The sequence below is a fragment of the Channa argus genome, chromosome 14 (genome assembly GCF_033026475.1).
Source record: "Channa argus isolate prfri chromosome 14, Channa argus male v1.0, whole genome shotgun sequence".
NCBI lineage: Eukaryota > Metazoa > Chordata > Actinopteri > Anabantiformes > Channidae > Channa > Channa argus.
Genome location: NC_090210.1, coordinates 18,105,485 through 18,125,293, shown reverse-complemented (window position 1 = coordinate 18,125,293; position 19,809 = coordinate 18,105,485). Strand labels below are relative to the sequence as shown.

General features: G+C 38.5%; 1 protein-coding gene across 21 annotated transcripts in view; it reads left to right on the top strand.

The window, feature by feature from the left end:
- LOC137140584 (receptor-type tyrosine-protein phosphatase F) overlaps positions 1-19,809 on the top strand; it is a 154,947-nt gene that overhangs the window by 68,840 nt on the left and 66,298 nt on the right. For all 21 annotated transcript variants that reach the window (XM_067528901.1, XM_067528921.1, XM_067528918.1 and 18 more), the window contains exon 5: positions 18,100-18,288. In XM_067528901.1, coding sequence (XP_067385002.1) covers positions 18,100-18,288 — 189 coding nt within the window. The remainder of the gene's footprint in view (positions 1-18,099; positions 18,289-19,809) is intronic.

The window sequence follows — 19,809 nt, the reverse complement described above, 5'->3', positions numbered from 1 at the left end:
TAGGCCAGTGGGAGGATTAATGCTGCCCATAGCCATTACAGTGGCATTAAAGCAGATCCCCTCTCATTCAAAGACAGACTTTCCATCCCGTTTGAATTCCATCTTTCTTACACCCACCCTTCCTTTTTTTCCTCTGTCCTCTGGGCAGAGCTGGGCTTGCATAATCTTCCCAAAGGGACTTTTCTCCTGTGCAAAGAAAGATTTTTTTTTTCTACCAGTCTTTTGCACTATTGTAAGGAATGCTTTTGCGTGTACAAACAAACAGCACTAACATGACATGAAGCACGCTGAAATGAGATGCGATCAATCACAGCATTAGTAATGGGGCAGAATAGGGTGCAGAGTTTGGATTCCTTCTGTTAGTGGAAAAGAAATACTGACAACAGTCTTACTCAACAGTGAGCAACTGTTCTCACCAGAAGACGTGCTTGGCATGAAATTGTCTTTTGTCTGTGATCATGTGATGGGTGTTTTAGCTACCGACCCCGGAGTCTGGTGCTGTACAATACAGACATTTTAGTGCTTTGATTTATTGGGCTTGAATAGTAATAATTCACTAAACCTGCAGCGAACGTGTTACAAACACAGTTTTCTGAAAATATTGAAAATATTATATATTTTATACTTAATAAATTATTCAAAGTCATAATAAAATGAAAAATTGCAGTTTTGCTATTTCATGATACTGAAGTATTTTTATATACAACCATAAAGCTGCATTCGGTTATATTCTTAATGATAATATTACAATAACTGATAATAATTTGAATGGCCTGCTAATGTTGATGATGCCACCAAAAATCAACACCTGAGGTGGCACCTGTGGGAAGAGGTGAGCTCTGTAGTAAACTTATTGCACCCGCTGTTCTGCTCTAACAAACCAAAGCAATGTAGGGTTGATTAAAAAACTGTCAACATCAGCTCTCAGCCTACAAGCTCGAGCAAGCTAGTTTTATGCTGCCTGTTTACAGTAAAATGGCACTCAGCCAACGTAAACAAGTGTCTGGTAAAGTTGATGTGTTCATCAAACCATTGGCAAGGCGATGTAAAGCAGATTTTTAAACGTAGATTTTATTTTGATGTTGCCAAGCTGTTTTTTTTTTTTTTTTTATGTGTTGGAAGTAAACAGTTTGCCAAAACTGATTATGATTACCTTCTACACTAATAGAGCAGGAACAGCTTTTGACGTTCCCCCTTTCAGTCTTAAAAGATATGTTTAGAGTTTACTGTTAATATAAATCATTGCAAGTATTTTAATTATGTTTATCAGCTCAACATGTTGCATTGTTTACGCAACCTGGTTAAAGTCATAGTGTGTAGTTTAGCATTTGTTAGCATACATTAAATTACAAATCAAGGCTGATCTTTAGTACTGGATAAAATATGTGACAACCTTTTTTGTTATTACACGAAGTCTCTGCTGTGTTAATGCAGTCACATATTCTGTTGGAGAACTGAGCCACACATCAGATTTAATCAAAATAACTATTTAAGTTTGCTTGGCCAGAACCCTGGGGACGTGCAGGACAACATGTGCACACAATCACACGCAAACTACACATTCATGAATATTCACTTACACAAATACACTCTGTACAAACACACATAGCCTTATAGAGCAATGTCGTCAGCTCGGCTCTATTTTTAGACTATTGTTAGTGGTCTAGCGATATATCAAGTTCATATCAGCGGCAGCACACAAGAAAACACCGGGGCAACACCAAACAGACGGAGACTAATGATGCTTCACCTTAATGGGCCAGTGATAGCCCGGAGGTCTTAGTAGTCTGTGTCATGTTAATGTGTTGCTGTTTTGGATCTCGGACCAAGTGATAAAATCTGAAGTAACCCGCTGAGCTTCTGTAAACCCAATTCAATATGCTCTTGAACAAAGCACAGAACCTGCTAAGCTTCTCAGTGACCAATAATAAAGATTGAAGGTGACCCAGGTAGCTCTATAGAGGTAAAAATCAAAATAAAAACCAAACTAAGGATCGCTGAAAAAATCTCAGTCAACCTCTCCTTAATAATAGGGGTTGAAAAATGGCTTTATGAGCAAAAAAGTCCTGTTTTGCTTTCCAAACAAAAAGCCTCACCTAAAGGACACATGACTTTACATCCAGATAAAGTTGTCATAATACACTGCACACCACCATCTAGGGAGTTAGTGTGAATGGTGAGTCATTATACTACTAAGTCTATCTGGATTATAGGGTTTGACAGAGCAAAGAAAGGTTAAGCATTAATTATGATTATTTCATATACTGGCTCTTTATTTTGTTATGCCAATCCGGCAAAATATGGATTATGACAGTCATACCGGTACATGTTTACACATGCTTTTATTGTGCTAAAGAAAAGGCTAGTATACCATGAAGGAAAAGTTCAGGATTGCATTGCAACATCTGGACCACTTGCTGCCATATTTAACTCAAATTTTGTGTTACTATTGACAATAATATAATTATGAATTGTTATGTAATTCTAGAGGACTTCAAGCAATGTGTTTTAAGGGATTTCTTTTGCATATACTTTAAACTGGGACTGATTTGTCCCCCCCTTCCAAAATCACTTCAGAACAGCAGTCAAAGTGCTCCCTAGCTTTACGTAGCTAGTGTTGTCCATGAACACAATACAAGAGCTTTTTTTATTGAGTGTGCTCTTTTTTTGTGAAGTAAATATCTCAGTTTGCAACTACAGAACGTGAAACTGAGCATTGTTAACGCATAGACCTGAGCAGAAAACACTTCATTTCATCACTACGTGTGCACCCCTACACACTCTGGTCAGCCTCATCCTACCTCAGTAGAAAGGTGTTCAGGGACTGTAAAGGTCCATTGTATTTTAACTACAAACATTATCCTGGTCATGCCAGAAGCCATTTATTGAAATTTTGGATTTTAAAAGATTTTTAAGTTTTTTACATATCGGTTTCATATTTTATATTTTAAGTTGATCTTACTGGCACTAGTGCAGCTTTATATAATAATTACTATAATGCATGTTAGATGAGTTTGCTGGTCTTTCATTGAACTTGTCCACCTGTCCTTGTTTTATTATCTGAGCAGATGATGGAGGTTGTGACTGCATAGTGTAGTCTGCTGCGTACCTGCAAGCAGTTGCTAAAGTGTGTTTTCACACCAGTTGAGTCGGGCTTTAGCGCTTTTGCAGTCATGAGTCTTGAGTCATTCTGAAATTTTGTCACGCTGTAACAGCCGCGCTTTTGTTCATGGTGGTTCTCACGCCCCTGCCTAAGAGGTCACACCACTGAGACTTACATACAAGCTCGAAGTCAGCTCAGCCATTCGCCATTGTTTGTGTGAGATGGAGAGAGTGACAAGCACACATTCTCTCTCTCTCTCTTTCTCTCTCTCACACACACTCACTCATACAAACACACAAATCAGTAAACTGTTAATTGTCCTGGTTTATTGTTGTCACAGTGTCAGAAGTCAAAATCTGAGGATAAAATCGCCTTTCTCTCACTCTCTGTGATATTTTAAATAATAGTGTATGTGCAAAATCAATTTTCAAATGTATGGTCCTGTGTCGTGTACATGAGAGGGTCAGTCAGCTGTGGACAGGTCTGACCTGTATACATGAGTAAGGATGTATATGGTGTTGATTCCAGAAGGGAAGGTGTGATTGAGAAATATTGTTGCCGTCACTCCTTCATTCCTCCTTCTTCTCTGTATAACTTTTATCTCTAAGTATCTAACCCTTTCTATTTTTTATTTCCTAGTGTCTCTCTGTATTAAATATAGTGGACATTGTGGCGATGTGACATAGTTGGGAAGTATAGCGAGATGACCAGAGGGAACAATGACTCATTACTTGGGTAACGATGCCGATGTTCTGACCTTGAGAGCCCCTCTTGAATTGAACTGCCTCAGTAAATGTCCAGGTAAATGGTGCTTGTCTTGGTGATGTATGAAATAAACTACTACGAGCCAGAAAAGACATCTCCACTCACATCAGTTCTAAAAGCAGTGTGGTGCTACTTCAGTGCAGCATTTCATTCCTTTCATCTGCATTAACATGTGATGCCCATGTAAAACACAGTGACTCAAGAACTAAAGTGGTGTCAAAGCTATGTGACATTATTGTGATAAAACTGATTAGGTGCAATCTCATTGGAAGCAGCTGGAAGCTGACTGAAGCAAAATCCTTAAAGGTGCATACTTTGGCTTCTATCAGCAGCCGGGGAATTCCAACTTCGACAAGTTCTGGGACTACAGTGACTGTAACTTAGAATTCGTATTTTAAAATCAAATAAGTAAAATCATTAATGGAAAGATTCAACATAAGCATCAAGAGGCCAGATATCACAGAGGAAAGAAAAACTTTGTGCAAAATGTTTATTTATTTGTATGGTCTGAAAACAAAATGGTTGACAGTATAATTCTCCTCTCCCCCAAATGGAGAATACAAGTGAGTGAAATCTTAATTCCAGATTATTTTATAATAATAAAATCTCCTTTACAAGCCCAGGAAAGTATACATCCTAATGCCTGTGTCTTTGTACTCACACACAGTAAATATGTTTCTCTGCCAATAGTTAAATTTTTATGCTAAAACAAGCATACAGTAAAAATGTCAGCCTGATAGCTGCAGAGCATCTTGTGTCTTCTTTAAATATAAGCAGAAACTCAGGTATATTCTGTGACATTTCTGCTGTGCTGGAGAACATTCTCATGTCCTCTGGGAGACTGTGGACCTGTCTCTAGAAAGTAGGAATGTTATCTAATGGTACCAGATCAAAAGCCCCATCATTACTGGAATCCTTTCCTGTCAGAGTGTGAATTAGAAAGGTTCTCCTTCAGACCAGCTGCACACCTTTTTGAAGTTCCCTTGGCAACTCTTTTCTGCACAAATAATGTTGAGTAAAAATGTAATATTTGGAAAGGTCAAGCGAGAAATGTTCAGGGATTCAAAGCTTCTACAGTTGGAAAAAAAGTGCACCTTACTTGATAAAACACATCAAATAAAACTTTGGCGTAATGATGCAGATTTTAAGCCCTGTCCTTAACTTATTGCAATGCTAACAGTTAATAAAACACAAGTGTCAGAAAATTAGCAGTTGTAATGGTTTAATTAAAAAACATCAATTATGAACACAATGACTTCATTTTAATGTCCAGACATAATTCTAAGTATCACCCACAACAAACAGCACTGCACAACCTTCCGGTTTTATTACAACAAACATTAGATCGTACCTGTACTGAATGTAGTACAGTACATAACTTAACCTAATCAAATACACATGAATACCCAACTTCTCCATAACGGCCTGTTTTATACAGAATAAGATAATGTGAATACACGTATCCTGTCTCATCAACATGATGGAACTGACCTGTGTGTTGTTCACTGTAGCTGCTGGAAACTCCTGCCCAGCTAAGAAAAATGTCCCAGGGGTGCAGCTGGTAAAATATATGCACCCAAAGCAGGGGATGTTGCTTCTTTGTTGATTATGGTTAAAGCATGTTTAAAGGGAGACTTCACCAATTTTCATTTTCCTTTCTATGACTTTCTATGAGTTTAGGTATGAGTTTGTGTACACTAATGCTTTTAAACTTCCCTCTGACTTCCCTATATTAAAATATTTCCATGCTTCTAGCTAAAAAAAAAACCTTTCTGATCACATCACCTGGAGGTCATCATTAGGTGTTTAGATGATGACATCTTGGGCCGTTCTAGAAAAGCAGATTGCCTATGACCACAAACTTGGTCATAGGCAGGTTCCTCCAAGTGATGCCAACTGGAAGAGTTTTTCAGCTAGAAATGGAGGGATATTTTAATATAGGGAAGTCAAAGGGAAGTTTAATAGCATTTATGTACATGTACTACCCACACTAGAACCAAAAGAAGCACGTTCAGAAAATCAGTGACGGCGTCCTTTAGGTATAGAGCAGTTTGTCCTAAACATTGGCATCACAGATTTGGCACCACTCTTTACTGTTCCCTGCCGCAAGTAGCTAAAGCTAAACCAGGAAGAGGCTATAAAACCGCTCTCTGCTGCAGTGTTTAACCTCATAACTTTCACTGTGAGCGCAGAATGCCATGCTTAGGTGAAACACATGTGACACTGTGCAATTAAATGGTAGGGCACGCTGCCTATTGGTGCAACTGGTCACTACTTAACAATACATATATTAGAGGGGAATTGCTAAGAGTTGCATCGCACATCTTCGCCCTCTGCCTTATCAGTTAATAGATTCTACTTGGGTAAATAATTGACATCATTTAATCACTAACAACCACTTTAGAGTGATAAAACTTCTTGTAATCACAAAAACAATCTTTACTATGAGTCCATTTTATACCCTTCTAACTTTAAGATACAAAAGAATAATTACACAGTAGTGTTGGAACGTCATCAGGTGTTGCATAGTGTTTTAAAATATTTCTAAATAGAATTCAGCGTTGTGTCCTAGCTTTACCATGTCGAGTGTATTTAGCGGTCATGTGTATGGTGGCAGTAAACAAATTACAGTCTCGCCGGTTAGAAAAGGCCTTTATTTGCTTGGCATGCATTATAGTCCCTGGTGCAGAGGCAGAAAATGACTCCAACACAATGCCAGTAATAAATATCTCAGGAGCCAGGCAAGTGCAGACAACAAACCTGACTGGATAAACAGCACAGAAATCACATTGCGCCTCTTCCCGGGCAAGATAAATACATACAGAAGCTATATCGGAATGATTTAATACCGAGCCCTGCTCCTCCGACAACTTAATCCTCTCCTTTGCACTATTCAAATCATCCACAATGAACAAAATAAGGTATGTTGTGTAACTGCTATTCCACCACATTACTTTTTAACTCTCTGATTCTCTTCTTTGAGCGTTTGTGGGTTTCTGCTGCCATCTTAATAGTCGTTTCATTATGTTATTAAAGAAGGTGAATGGTCACTTCATGTTTACCATTACACACAGTTTATAGATGAAAATAATGCAGAGTACGGAGGTTTGATTTTGCAAGAGCAGTTTCCGTTTCAGGCGGGGCTGTTATTTTTCAAAACATGCAAAGCAATAGAGAAGCACAATCCTTCGCGCGCACACTAAATCATTCAGGGACACGCTTCCTTTCACATATTCAGATGCACACACACTGATCTACAGGTGTACCCCCTTACTGTATTTCTGAGCTCCATTGTGATGGCCTGTGTCACAGATTTAATTTCTCCCACAATCTGCTGGCTGGACGCCCAGCATCGTAGATCATATCTAGGCAGACAGATACAAACTGCATCTGTCTTTGTATGCCTCTCCCAAGGATTCACACAATATGTTAGGGTGGAATCACTCTGCTGACCACCCAATCTGCATCCTTACTTCCAAGGACTTGGGCATTGTAGGGAAGACGGATAGCTTCTAAATTTGGTCATTGTTTTACTGTCACATGTTTTTTTTTTTTTTTTTTACTTCCTTTTTGACAGAATGCACAGGAAATTAATAAGAAACACAAAGAGAAACACGTTTTTCTGAAATATCGCCTTGAAAATACCATTTTCTTTCTTTTATATTTTAACCAAACCTTAACTACTGGACATTCTTCACTTCTCCACAATGTCATTAATCAAACATTTCTTAAATACGCAGGTAAGCACGTAAACAGATTATGGGGTGTTTAAACAAACATACATTTCAATTATTAATCAAACTTACTGATTAATTGATCTTTCCCAGATCTCGTTATGGACCTTTTCATGTTACTTGTAAGATATCTGGATAGAGTCATTCTTGCTTTGAGGCTACATTTTTCCATCTGCAATTGTCCATCAATTTTGGCAAGCTGCATCTGTAATGATGTGTATGTCTGGTATGTCTGCGCCGTCTGTGCTGATCTTGTCTATGCCCTCAGGGGATAGAGAAAGGGGTGAGAGGTCAATGAGTCAGGAATAGCAAAAGTGGTTGGTAGAGCTTTACAGCCAACTGTATTTGTATTTACAGTTTTTTTTTTTCCAACACTGGCCCTAAATTGAAACTTCTTTTAAAAGATGCTTGATTGTTACAGCTTTGGTTGCTTCCCACTATTTTCTAAATTGTTGAAAGCATGTAATTTTGTATGAAAACCTCATCACACATCTGCAGACTGTCCTAATGACTCAAGAACAAATTTGCATTTTTCTAATTTATCCCTTCAACCTCTATTGCAAAAAACAAAAAAATCCAAAAAAAACCACCCAATAACCTGAAAGGTGTCAAGGAAAGGCTAAGGCAGGGACATATTTATCCTATGTTAAGAAGCCTAGTGATTTTCAGATGACCTTAATGTGTCAGAGCTTTCCACTTTCTTCCAAAGAACACATTCACTCAAACTCCAAATACACAAAGCTGGAGAAAGAAAATGGCAAAATGAATACAGATGAAAAGCTTCCCAGTAGTATAATCTGATTCGTGTAGGATGCTGATGTGAATCTCTGGGGAAGGCATCCGAACCATTCCTCTGGCTACATTTAAACTGGTCAAACCTAATTAAAATTCTCTTTGTTGTCCCTTGTGTACACTTCCTACCTTGTAACGTCCCTGCAATAAATACAGCCTTTGTTGTGCCATTGTTCACAGTGGGAAAATAACAGGAACTTGTCATAGTATGTCAAATGTATTTAATGTATCCAATACAGCATCACTGATAGTGACCATAAAACTGTTCACGTATCTAAGCAATCATTTAATACATAACATTATTCCCAGTAGTTGCAGTACTTTTTGCATATTATTGCACAGGTGTACCTGTAAAAGTGTCCACACTCAATGCAACATAGACTGTATGGTAACAAAAAACAACAAAAAAAAAACGCATTTGCTTCTGGCTGCTGTCATACATTTCTGAGAGCAGAGCAGCGCTGTAACCTGTCACTGTTTTAAACTCGAAGATATGGCCGCTGTTGATTGTCAGGCCATATTGAACTCCTCATCTGGATGTTGTCTCTGGGTTTTTGGAGATATCGGAGATGTGACAAGACATGCACATCCATTAATATCTGTGTATTCTCAGGAAGAGACTGGGATATTCGGGAATTGACACATGCTGTTACATATCTGCCACAACCAGCTGCAACAAGCTATCATTATTCAGTTACAGACTGAAGACTTGTCATGCGGGCACTCAGTGACATACTGCTTTCACTATTAGAGAACTAAGTGAGGTACCAGGTCTTTTTTACTATAGCCTGAGATTCATTTATTTTGTTAGTCCCTGCATGTGTGCACCCTTGAACCTCAAAAGTTTAGATTGTCGTGTTTTACTTAAAATCAGACAAGAGACAAGCAGGAAGACAGTCAGACATCTAAAAGTGTGGACCTATTAAATTTTTTTTTTCTTTTTTTTTTTCAAAAAAACAAGTGGTCTTACTGTGTATAAACATAAAGCGTGAGGGAAACTGTCACTCATTTATAAAACTCCTGAATCCAATTGATGTTTGAAAGGTTAAATGCAAGTCAACACTTTCTCTGCTCTGTTCTCCACTATAAATTTACATCAAATCAATGTGTTCATTGTTTCATGCTGTTGTTCTTATATAAAACAATATATAACAATATAAGTCATGACTTAACAATTGATAAAAGCAGATTATATATTTAAAGAACTGGATTTTGGAAAACAAAAAGAATGAGCTTGAGGTAGATTGATTATTACAGCAATCTTTCTGTGTCATGAAATTATTCATTATTCAGACTCTCTCTCTGTGGTATAGATTTCTAACAATGAATTAGCTTTTTTCTAGTTGCACACTGTACTGGTGAGTCAATAGAAAATATTTTGCCCGAATGTTGATAACCTCGATTGGTTTTTCTGTCCATGTATGATAAGAAACCAATGATTTGACAATATTCACATCAGAACTCCCTTTTAGATATGAGGCCAAGCACAATTTTGTATAAATATATAGCCTTGCAAATTGCCACTATGGTCATTGTTAGTCCACCTCTGGGTTGAAGCACAGTAGTTTTTTATTGTTTCAAATGTTTTTCCCACCCTTATTTACGTGGTACTCACCCCAAATATCCCAGATAACACTTTTACAAGCACATCAAAGAATGTGACACAACTATTTATCACTAGACTTGTATTGCATTTGCACATGGTGCAGATGTTTCATTTCAAAAATAATAAAAACAAGACAGTCTGAAAAAAAAACCTCACCTTTCCTTTAATTTGTCAATAATAGAGCCCTGGGGCTGTGTCCCTGCAGATAAATAGCAAGGTCCATGTATATCTCTGTGGGCCAATGAGTCAATGACTCCCCAGGCCCTGACTGGCTATGGATGGATGGACCTGCTGCATGTCGGGGGGCCTTTAATACCTACACTCAATGAGCTGGCTAATGGGCATCCTTTCACCCTGACCCCTTTTCCTCACACATTTACACACCGAGCCCTCTTGGCCTACCCACTGGGCCGTAGAAGTCATGGGAGACCAACTCGACTCACTTTCAGCCTTATAGCTTGGCCTTAAGCTTGACATTTTTCTCATGTTTAAGAGGCATAGTCCCATTTCCTCTAAATTACTAAACAATGTTTTGCAAAGTTGCAGTAGATCAGACTTCTTGCAGCTGTCACAGGTGATGTTTATTTAATATGCATATTTTTAACCTGTTTTTTGAGGGAAAGTTGACTGCATGCTCAGGTGCAGGTCTACAATGCACAGTATGCACAGTGTTATTTTCACACCAAGTAGTTAAGAGCCCTTACTTGTACTGTTGATGTTTTTGTGTTGAGGTTATAATTAGAATAGAAAATGCTCTTTTAAACTTTTTTAAATTGTTAATTTATTTTTACGGTAGGCGTGGTAATGTCTAATCCCGCATAAAATGACTGACCTGCTGTAGACTACTATTCATGAAATGAATGTGTTTGGACTCTTTCAAATCGAACAATTAATAGGTCATGTCACATTGTGATATTTTCCAACACCCATCAACACCCCTATTCTTCTGCTAACTCCCTAATAATCATAAAGTTGAGGCTGTCAACATTTACTCACAGACTGTGTATTATTCATTATCTCTGACTGAGAGAATAAGTAAAGGCTGTCAAAGGAGGCCAGACAGTGAGGATTTAATTAACAGAACCTGCCACATTCCACTACATCCACTGCCTTTCTCGGAACTCATAAAAGCCATCCCTATCTGCCGTAATTACACTAAACATGTCACAATAAAGCTCTGCCGATGATTAATTTGAGTTGTGGAGAGGATCAATTCATTCATTTATTTGGAAACCACCACTCCGCTTCCTTTTGTTGACCCATACCATTAATTGTTACGGTTCCTGACTTTTGATCCTGTTTTTCGTTTTTCCAAGACACCTGGAGGAATTGCCTGTCTTATTAGCCACATCGCATTACCACGGAAATTTACCATGAGCCCTGCGGTTTTTCTATCTTAGAGGCAGTTACATTAAAATGAGTAGTAAACCACAAACCATGTACTTCATAATACCATAATCTCAAGGGTCTTCAATCAAACTCCTGTTAGTAGGACCTCAAGGCAAGAGGTAGAGCTGTAATCTCAAAGTGAAAGCCTACAGCTGCACTACTCATACAGCGTAGTTAATGGAGGATGTGATTTGGTGCAGCAGCGCTTGTCCTGCAAGGTGACTCAGTCAGCATAGCCATGTGAATTTAGAAGACCACCCTTCAGTTACGGTAATGGGTCAGAGGCCACGGTTATGTACTAACCGGTGCGCCGTGGCATAAATAACAGGCGCAAGGCATCTGGCAGGGCCATAGATCATATTGTCGACAGTGTAAGTATGATATCAGATAGGGGAAAGAGGGAGAAGTAGAGATAAACTGGAAAGTAAAGAGAGGGGGATGATAAAGAGAGGGAGCGAAGGAAGGAAAGGAAGAATTTGGGAGAATTAGATGAGTGTTATTGATTATCTGCCTGTAAGCCAGGAAGTAAGGCCAAATGTTCTGCTCAGCCAGACAAAAAAGTGTATTATTTCAAAGGTCGTGGCATGCATTACAGTCTTTTTTATCCAAGTACACTTGGATAAACCGCAGAATAACAGCACACTGATACAACCACTAGCATTTAGGGCTGAACATTACAGCCATATTAGCAGTACTTTTGTTTGACTGTGTTTTGTGATGGTCTGCTGCACACAGGTGTGTCTATGCGTGCCACTCTTATGTCCTGAGGACTGTTTTGGGATGAGCCACTATCTGCATAGCAACTTCCATAACACCTGGTCGAAGGGATTGAGTGTCAGAGACAACAGGTTTGACAAGAAGTGCGGACGTGTCTCCGTGCACATTTCAGTGTACATTTGCATTCATGTCTCTGCTGCCCAGTCATAAATGCAGTAAATTAACTCATGTGCCTAAAAAAAAAAAAAAAGGCTGCTGTGTAATTATTAGCTGTGTAAATGTTTGCATTGATTTTGGTCCACGTGTAAAAAGAATTTGTTCTAAACATTCTGTTGTGTTTGTTTTGCCTCATGCTTTTTATGTACAATTTCGGGATTTTTGTGTCATTACAACATTAGTACATCAATGGTCTTCTTGCCAGGTCTTTGATGTTGGTGTCATTCCTGCTGAGGACACCGCTCTAGCGGGGGTTTTACCAGCTAGTATTTCTGCGAACTAGAGTTCTACCAGCTAGTTTTTCTCCGAAGAGCAAGTGGATCTTGCCTACATAGCCTTCATGGCTGAGAAAATCCCTTGTCTTTCTATGTTTTGCAAGTCAAAAACACTGAGGCAGTTACATGATTACCAGTAAGATCTGTCAGCCTTTTTTTTTTTCCAAGTGAACGTGCTGACGTGTTTTACACACCATCAGCAATCCAACTATTCATAGAACTCCTTCAGATGAACTCTTTTGGCTTTTTGTTTTCACCTCCTGCTGCTGACACCTCTCACACACTTCCGTGTCTCAGGCAGATGTAAATGTCTGTCTCGACGATGTTCTTGGCTCGAAACAGCCGCAGGCCATGGGCTTTGTTTCTGCAGACGGCTTGGCTGCTTTTTAGTGCCAGATTGACTCAAGACCAGTTGAGATGTAGACATCACTTATATTTTGTTTCTGTCACAGGTTGCACTGAAAGGTGAACAATTAAAGTGGTATAGCAGTTAAACATAGGAAACACGGAGACTGTTACCTTTTTGTTCTAATGGCTAACACATTTAACAAAATGGATTCCTCTTTCGGGCATTTAAATTAGTTAAGGGCTAAATGGCACATCCTCAGACACAGGCAAATGAGACACAAAACGGGTTACATGTCCTTTAGACATGGATAAACTTTTTCAAACTACAAATACAGTGTACTAATGTATGTTTAGAAGGGCAGATTTTAGAGCAGTAATACTTCATGAGCTGAATGGCTGTGCCCGTGCTGCCGTAGATGAAGATGAGGCAGGCATTTTTTTATACACATGTTGTCTTTTGGCACTGTGTCAGGGCACCCCTGTTATAAGGGAACTGGGGTGTCTGAAGTGTTTTCCCCCACTGAGTTGAGTGTGTTTGGGTTGAGGGAAAAAAACTCTGGCTGACATTAGTGTGGGATTGAGCTCCAGCAGCCTACCAGTGGGACAAGAGGACAGGGACGGGTCTCTTTCAGCAGGACTCTGATTAGACCCATCGCCCTAGCTGCCACGCTCCACTCACACTGGTAATTGGAGCTGGCAGGAGGTTGGCATGCACTCCTCCCCTGCCCCCCCCTCTTCTCCTCCTTCCCCCTCATTTTTTAAAATATTTTTTCCTCTCCCTTCTTTCATCCAAATCTTAACTCACCTGCCCATCCATGGCAGTCGCCACCAAGGCACAGCTCTGTTTATGATTACTATATCATGTTTTCTTAATTCAACTAATTACTGTATTACTAGTGTGTCTACTCTTTTCAGATGGTGTTGCAAATGTTTTCCCATGCCTTTTGTATATAGTTAAGGCCCCACTGCTATCCTAATTGAGTAGTACATTTAAGACCCACATTAAGCGTTTCCCCTATGTTTTCTCTCTTCTACTCCTATAGCCATAAGCACTGTAAACAAGTTACTTCAACGAACTCACATTGCAGTATGATTTTGTTCATGATAAATGACTGTTGCCAAAACAATAGTGCCATTTATTTTTCGACTCATTGGGGAACTACTTCATGGATACGTAGCTTTACCTCTGACGCCTTTCAGGCACTTTCTTCTACTTTGTTGTAGTTACACGTGCATCACAGAATTCCAGTGGCTTAAAACAGGTTGGACCAGTGTTAAACATGTTTGACCTTATGTTGGATTAGTATTAGTGAAATGGTTTAAATGCAGCCCAGCTCATTTCTAACTTTATGCTTAGATTCCAGTTAGTAGTTTAGTTGTTAAGTTGAGAAGTAGAATATATACATTTCAAGTGTCATGTATTAGCATTTTTGTATGTTTGTTTTGTTTTTCTTGCTTGAGCTACTTCAGTTTATCTTGGTTATGGATCACCTGTGTGACGTTATCTCTGTTTTTTTTGCCTTTCTTGTATTTTCCTGCCTGGACTAGACAGAGGAGAGGAGCCTTTTTTTTTTTTTTTAAGATGAATAACACTCCAGCACAAGAGGGCCTTTTTATTAAAAATGCCCTCTATCTTGACAAACATCAACCTGCATTGCCTGCACTATTTCATTGAACTCTATCCAAATTTCCCCAGCCCTTCTCTTTTCCCTTTAAATTTAAGAAACCTGAACAAAGGCATGTCTTTGTCTTCTCATGATGACAAGAGTTGGCAGACAGGGCTGGCTGCAGTAGCTGCAGTGGTAGGAATAGACAGGGCACAAATTTTATCCAGTGCCAAGATATTTGAGTGCATTAAAAAAGTGCATTCAAAAAACCTTTTATTATTCTTTTTTTTAAACAAAGCTAAGGACATAAGCAACTTTAAAAAGCTATGTTAGATGTGAGCTGCATGGTTTTGTAACTCCAATGTTAAAGGTGTACATGTCAAAAACTCAGTCATTATCACTCCTGTACCTTGCTCCTAAGAGCATGCTGGAACATAAAGTTTGGAATAAAGTAACTTTCCACTAATCAGAAATGCAGTTAGAATTTGTTGTAGAATGAGAATCTCTGTAAAATTGAGATTTGAAGCAAATTGTGGATTTTGATATTTGTAGATTTCCAAACATTAAGCAGTAGTGCAGTATATATGCATGTTTAAGCTGTGGGGCAGCTGTTAACCTTTTGAATTATCCTGTTTTTGTTTCCTGATATGATTCTTTTGGGGTCTTTTAACTCTGTTTTATCAGTGTTCTGCATATTTCACAGCCCAAGAACATTTTCTCAAAATCCTAACCATAAACAAGAGAAGTTTGAAGGGAAATATCTTACTGACATTTTACTTTCCTTAGTGAAAGGGATAGTTTCACATAATGCCATTGCACAATTTGCCCATTTCCTTTCTCAAGGTAAAACAGTCCACTTAATCCTGTGGCTAGCTGCTAGTTATACACTTTAAAGTAGCACCAGGTTTATTTTGCCACAAGTAGATGTCATCCCCCAAAAAATCACTGCAGACTATGGACAGGCTTCTTTCTGTGTACAATCCCTTGGGTAAGTGCTTAGGTGTGATTGACAGGACAGTCATGCCTTAAAATATCGATTGGTTTCCACCACATAGTTACTATATACAGAGTGAGCTCTATTGAAAGATAGAGGGATTTGGGGAACCAAATAGAACCTGATGCGTGAATTGGTTGTATGCAAAAAAAATCTATGAAAGACTTTTTTTGTGGGCTTGACTTTTGGTAATGTCAAGACTCAAGACCTCATTATAGAATGGTGTTTTAGCTCTACATCATAGCCCCAAACACTGCCTGCAATCACTGAACACCACCTAAGCCCACAACTTAGGTTAGAGAGAGCAAACCGCAGAGGAACATAGGGTACTACTGTTACCATTATTCATGCAGTGACAAATGAGGCAGCATTATTTCATTGTGCAGTAGTTGTCTGTTTTGTAGAGGTTGTCTGATTTCGGTGTGGATGTCTGAAAATGAATCCTTTATGGTTAGGGAGGAAGTAAACCTTGCAACAGAGATAAAAGACTATGCAGAGGTCTGTCAACAACATCTGAATACGAGATGATCTAGGCTACATGCCAAACACAAGGGTGAAAAGAGGAAGAACAACACCCATGCCAGAGTATAAGTTTGCATGTGGATTTCTGACTCAGACAAGCTGTTTTTAGTTGGACAACTATTTTGCAGATGTAATCATTGGGGCAGTCAGAATTAAATCAAAGGATTACACTATAGATATCCTCTTAAGAAAGTAGAAATAGTTTACCAATATTACTTAATGTGGAATTAATTTGTTATAAATGAGTTTACTTCTAAAGTACCATATAATGGGTTTCTTGTGAACTGATACTTGGACTTTTAAAACATTACTAGCAAGAGACCAGCCTTGTATTTCTTGTGGCAGTGCTCACAATAGATAGTATTTGTGGAAGTTTGCAGACATGCTGCCCAATCCAGTGGGATAGATGGAGATTATTTTCTTATGGTTCTCCTTGGTTGTCTTGACATAGATCATTTTGAGCACATTTAAATTATTAAATTATCATTATTTCATTCTATTGAACCATTCTGATTTATTTTTGTGACCCTGAAGTTTTGTTCTAGTCTGTTTCCTCAACTTTACCAAATATCTTTTAGTCAAACTGTCCTTTGCCTTTTTGTTAAACTGTAGTTAGGCATTTCTTTCTTACTGAACCAAAGTCACCAGTTACAATCATTAGCACATATTTGATTGTAACACTTTGACCCCAAGGACACATCTACATATGAGAGAAAGATAAAAGAGATTACAGGTTCGAGAACAAGCTGATAATGAGACCTGTCAAGGGCCATCATGTTTCCTCTTTATTAATGCTGTCCAGAGGTTAAATTAGGATTTATTATAAAGGTGAGGTCGGGGCTTTGATTTGGTTTTACAGCACAGCCAGGCCATGTCAGTGACAGTGTTGGTTACAAATGCAACTTTATACTTATTTAAAGGATCAAATGTGAATTGCAAAACAAAATCATTTAGAGAAACATAAATAATTCAGGTAAATAATTTGAAAGATGATAATTTATTCATTCTTAATATTTAACACAGAGATATTACATTGTTTAATTTGAATGTCTGACAGTGTTACAAGTTAAACAATAGCTGAAGCATTCTAGTTTGCTCACCTTTGTAAAGTTGAATACTGCTGATTGATGGCACAGAATGACACAACTTGTCATTACAGAGCGAGAACAGCACAGAAGTGGGTGTTCAGTGGTGACTGACAGTTTCAAACTATAAAATTTACAGCTCAGTAGCTCTTTTCTCTCATGACAAGGCTTTACGTTTTCCACAATACAAATGCAAATATTAGGATTTTAAGTAGTAGGTACACTATTCTGCAACGTATGCTTCAAGGTCTACCTTTTTGATAACATTTGGAATCCTAAATGTGAGCCTGACACAGTATAATATCATATATTGTTTATAGTTTTATGATACCAGTAAATATTTGTGGGGAAAAACAACATTTCACCTTAGTATGCCGATGTCTATTTTAAGAATAATACTGTGTGTGTTGTCATGGATAAGCCGTTACCTTCATTATGATGAGTTGGATTATTCAAATATATTTGTTTAGCTTGCTAAGCCTAAGGCAGGCTGTATGCATGGGTGCCCAGAGGCAGATTGCAACTATCCTTCCTCTGTCTAAACCTGAGACTTTCCGTGCCGAGTAATAAGCCTGCCATGATAATCAATCAGAGACAGGATTTTTTTTTTTTTTTTTTTCCCCAACAAAATTTGAAATCCAAATCAGCATCAGCTCTATCATTTCCCAGTAGGATCTTTTGCGCTTACACTAATGTGTATGTGTGCGCGTACGTGCGTGTTCAGCTTACGGTTTGGCCTATAGCACCTGAAATGTATTTGCTCTTTTTCATCCTCTTCTCTGTCCTTGCCAGCTCAACAGCTTTGATGCACTCAACGCCTCTCACTGCAATTGAGAGCCTATTCTGTCAGATTCTTTTTGTAAATACATTTTTCCTCTTCTTGTTTATTTTTCCCCTTGCTTTATATCTGGGGTTGTACTAAAAATCTGCCTTTGCAAATTTTCAGAGAACCAGATCCCCCATGGCTTCCCCACTATTGATATGGGTCCCCAACTGAAGGTAGTTGAAAAGACAAGAACTGCCACCATGCTGTGTGCTGCCAGTGGAAACCCAGACCCTGAGATCTCCTGGTTCAAGGACATGCTTCCCGTGGACATCAGCAGCAGCAATGGACGCATCAAACAGCTTCGCTCAGGTACAGTTTGATTAAATGTGGTTTAGTTTGTGAAGATGTTACTGTATATGACATAAAAAACATTATATGCCAGCAGACATGAGTCGTGTGAGACATGAGGATGATGTTAAGACTTCATTTATTCCGTTTCATCACAGAGGACATCAAAGGTTTAATCTGCTTGTCATTGTCACTTAGATGAGTTAGTGGAGTTCTTACAGGATTTTGTTCTTTACAATGGCTGCAACCACACTTAAAGTAACACAGAAACTGGACTGAAGCTGTTTCTGCTTTTGTAATTTCTGAAGCTTGTAACCTACTGATTTATAGAGGGGCACATTTTCACTCTATTGAGCAATCCTTTATCCCTTATAAACATGCAGCTGGGCCAGAATGAGACCGGCAATGAATGTCACATTAGCTAGGATTCAACCCAGGAAAAAAATGTATAGTCTATGATCTCTTTGTTCACAGTGGTCTACTTGATAAATAAACAGTGCTACCCTGACCTGGATCAAATACCAAAGGTGCAAGGTGGAAAGATTAATGGCTTTTGACCAGGTCCAGTCTTGTCCCTCCTTACTAAATTTACCTCACTTAGAGAGTGTCAGGCCAAGCTGACACCGCAAAGATTAAAGATGAGAGCTACCTCAGAAAAAGCCTGCTGCTAAAGCTTCACAGAGGAAGCTGAATAAGAATCAGTGGCGTGTGTTTTTTGTATTGTCCATGTTCTTGCTATATTAAACCATGACTCTACTACATCCCCAATTAGGTCCAGACTTCTAACTAATTAGATACTAACATAACTATTGAATTGTTAGATAATGTTTTTATAGCAAGGATAAATGTGGGCATAAAACTGTGATTTTACTTATAGCAACAAACTTTTAATTAGTTTTCTTTCTCACATGCTGAGAGTGCCTGAAAATATGCTGATATGTAATGCCCTCAGACTAACAGTTCTTTTTATCCACCACCCTTTTCTTGACATCAGCTGCTGTATCAGGACATTAGTGTGTATGACCTGAAATGAGGCCAATTTTTTGATGGCACAAAAAAGCACATTCATTTGGTGCCAAAGTCTGAGAGAAAAGGCAGACCCAGTTTCTCTTATTGCATTTGCGTTATCTTTTAACATCATCCCAATCATTCTCTCTGTAACTTCTATTCAATGTAATACCTCTGACTTGAGTACTGCTGTGCGTCACTCTATTTACTGTGTTTGAATTTCATTCTTTTCTCTTGCCCATTTTACTAACTGCTGTGTGCACAAATCTAGTCTGTGCAAAGAGTAGAGGTCATCTTAAATTAGTAAACTTCATTAAAAATGCTGTAATATAAAGATGTGGTTGTAGCTGTTGTCTGCAAATAAAAAAGCTAATTTCCAGACATCATTTACAACCCAAAATTAATACCTGCATTAAAGCACTGACACTGTACACACATATGACGCTTTGTCACATTTCATTTAAGTGGCATCTACTCTGTAGTAGTATTTTTCTCTTTTTCTCTGTGATCTGTCACAACCCATGCTTTTCTCTC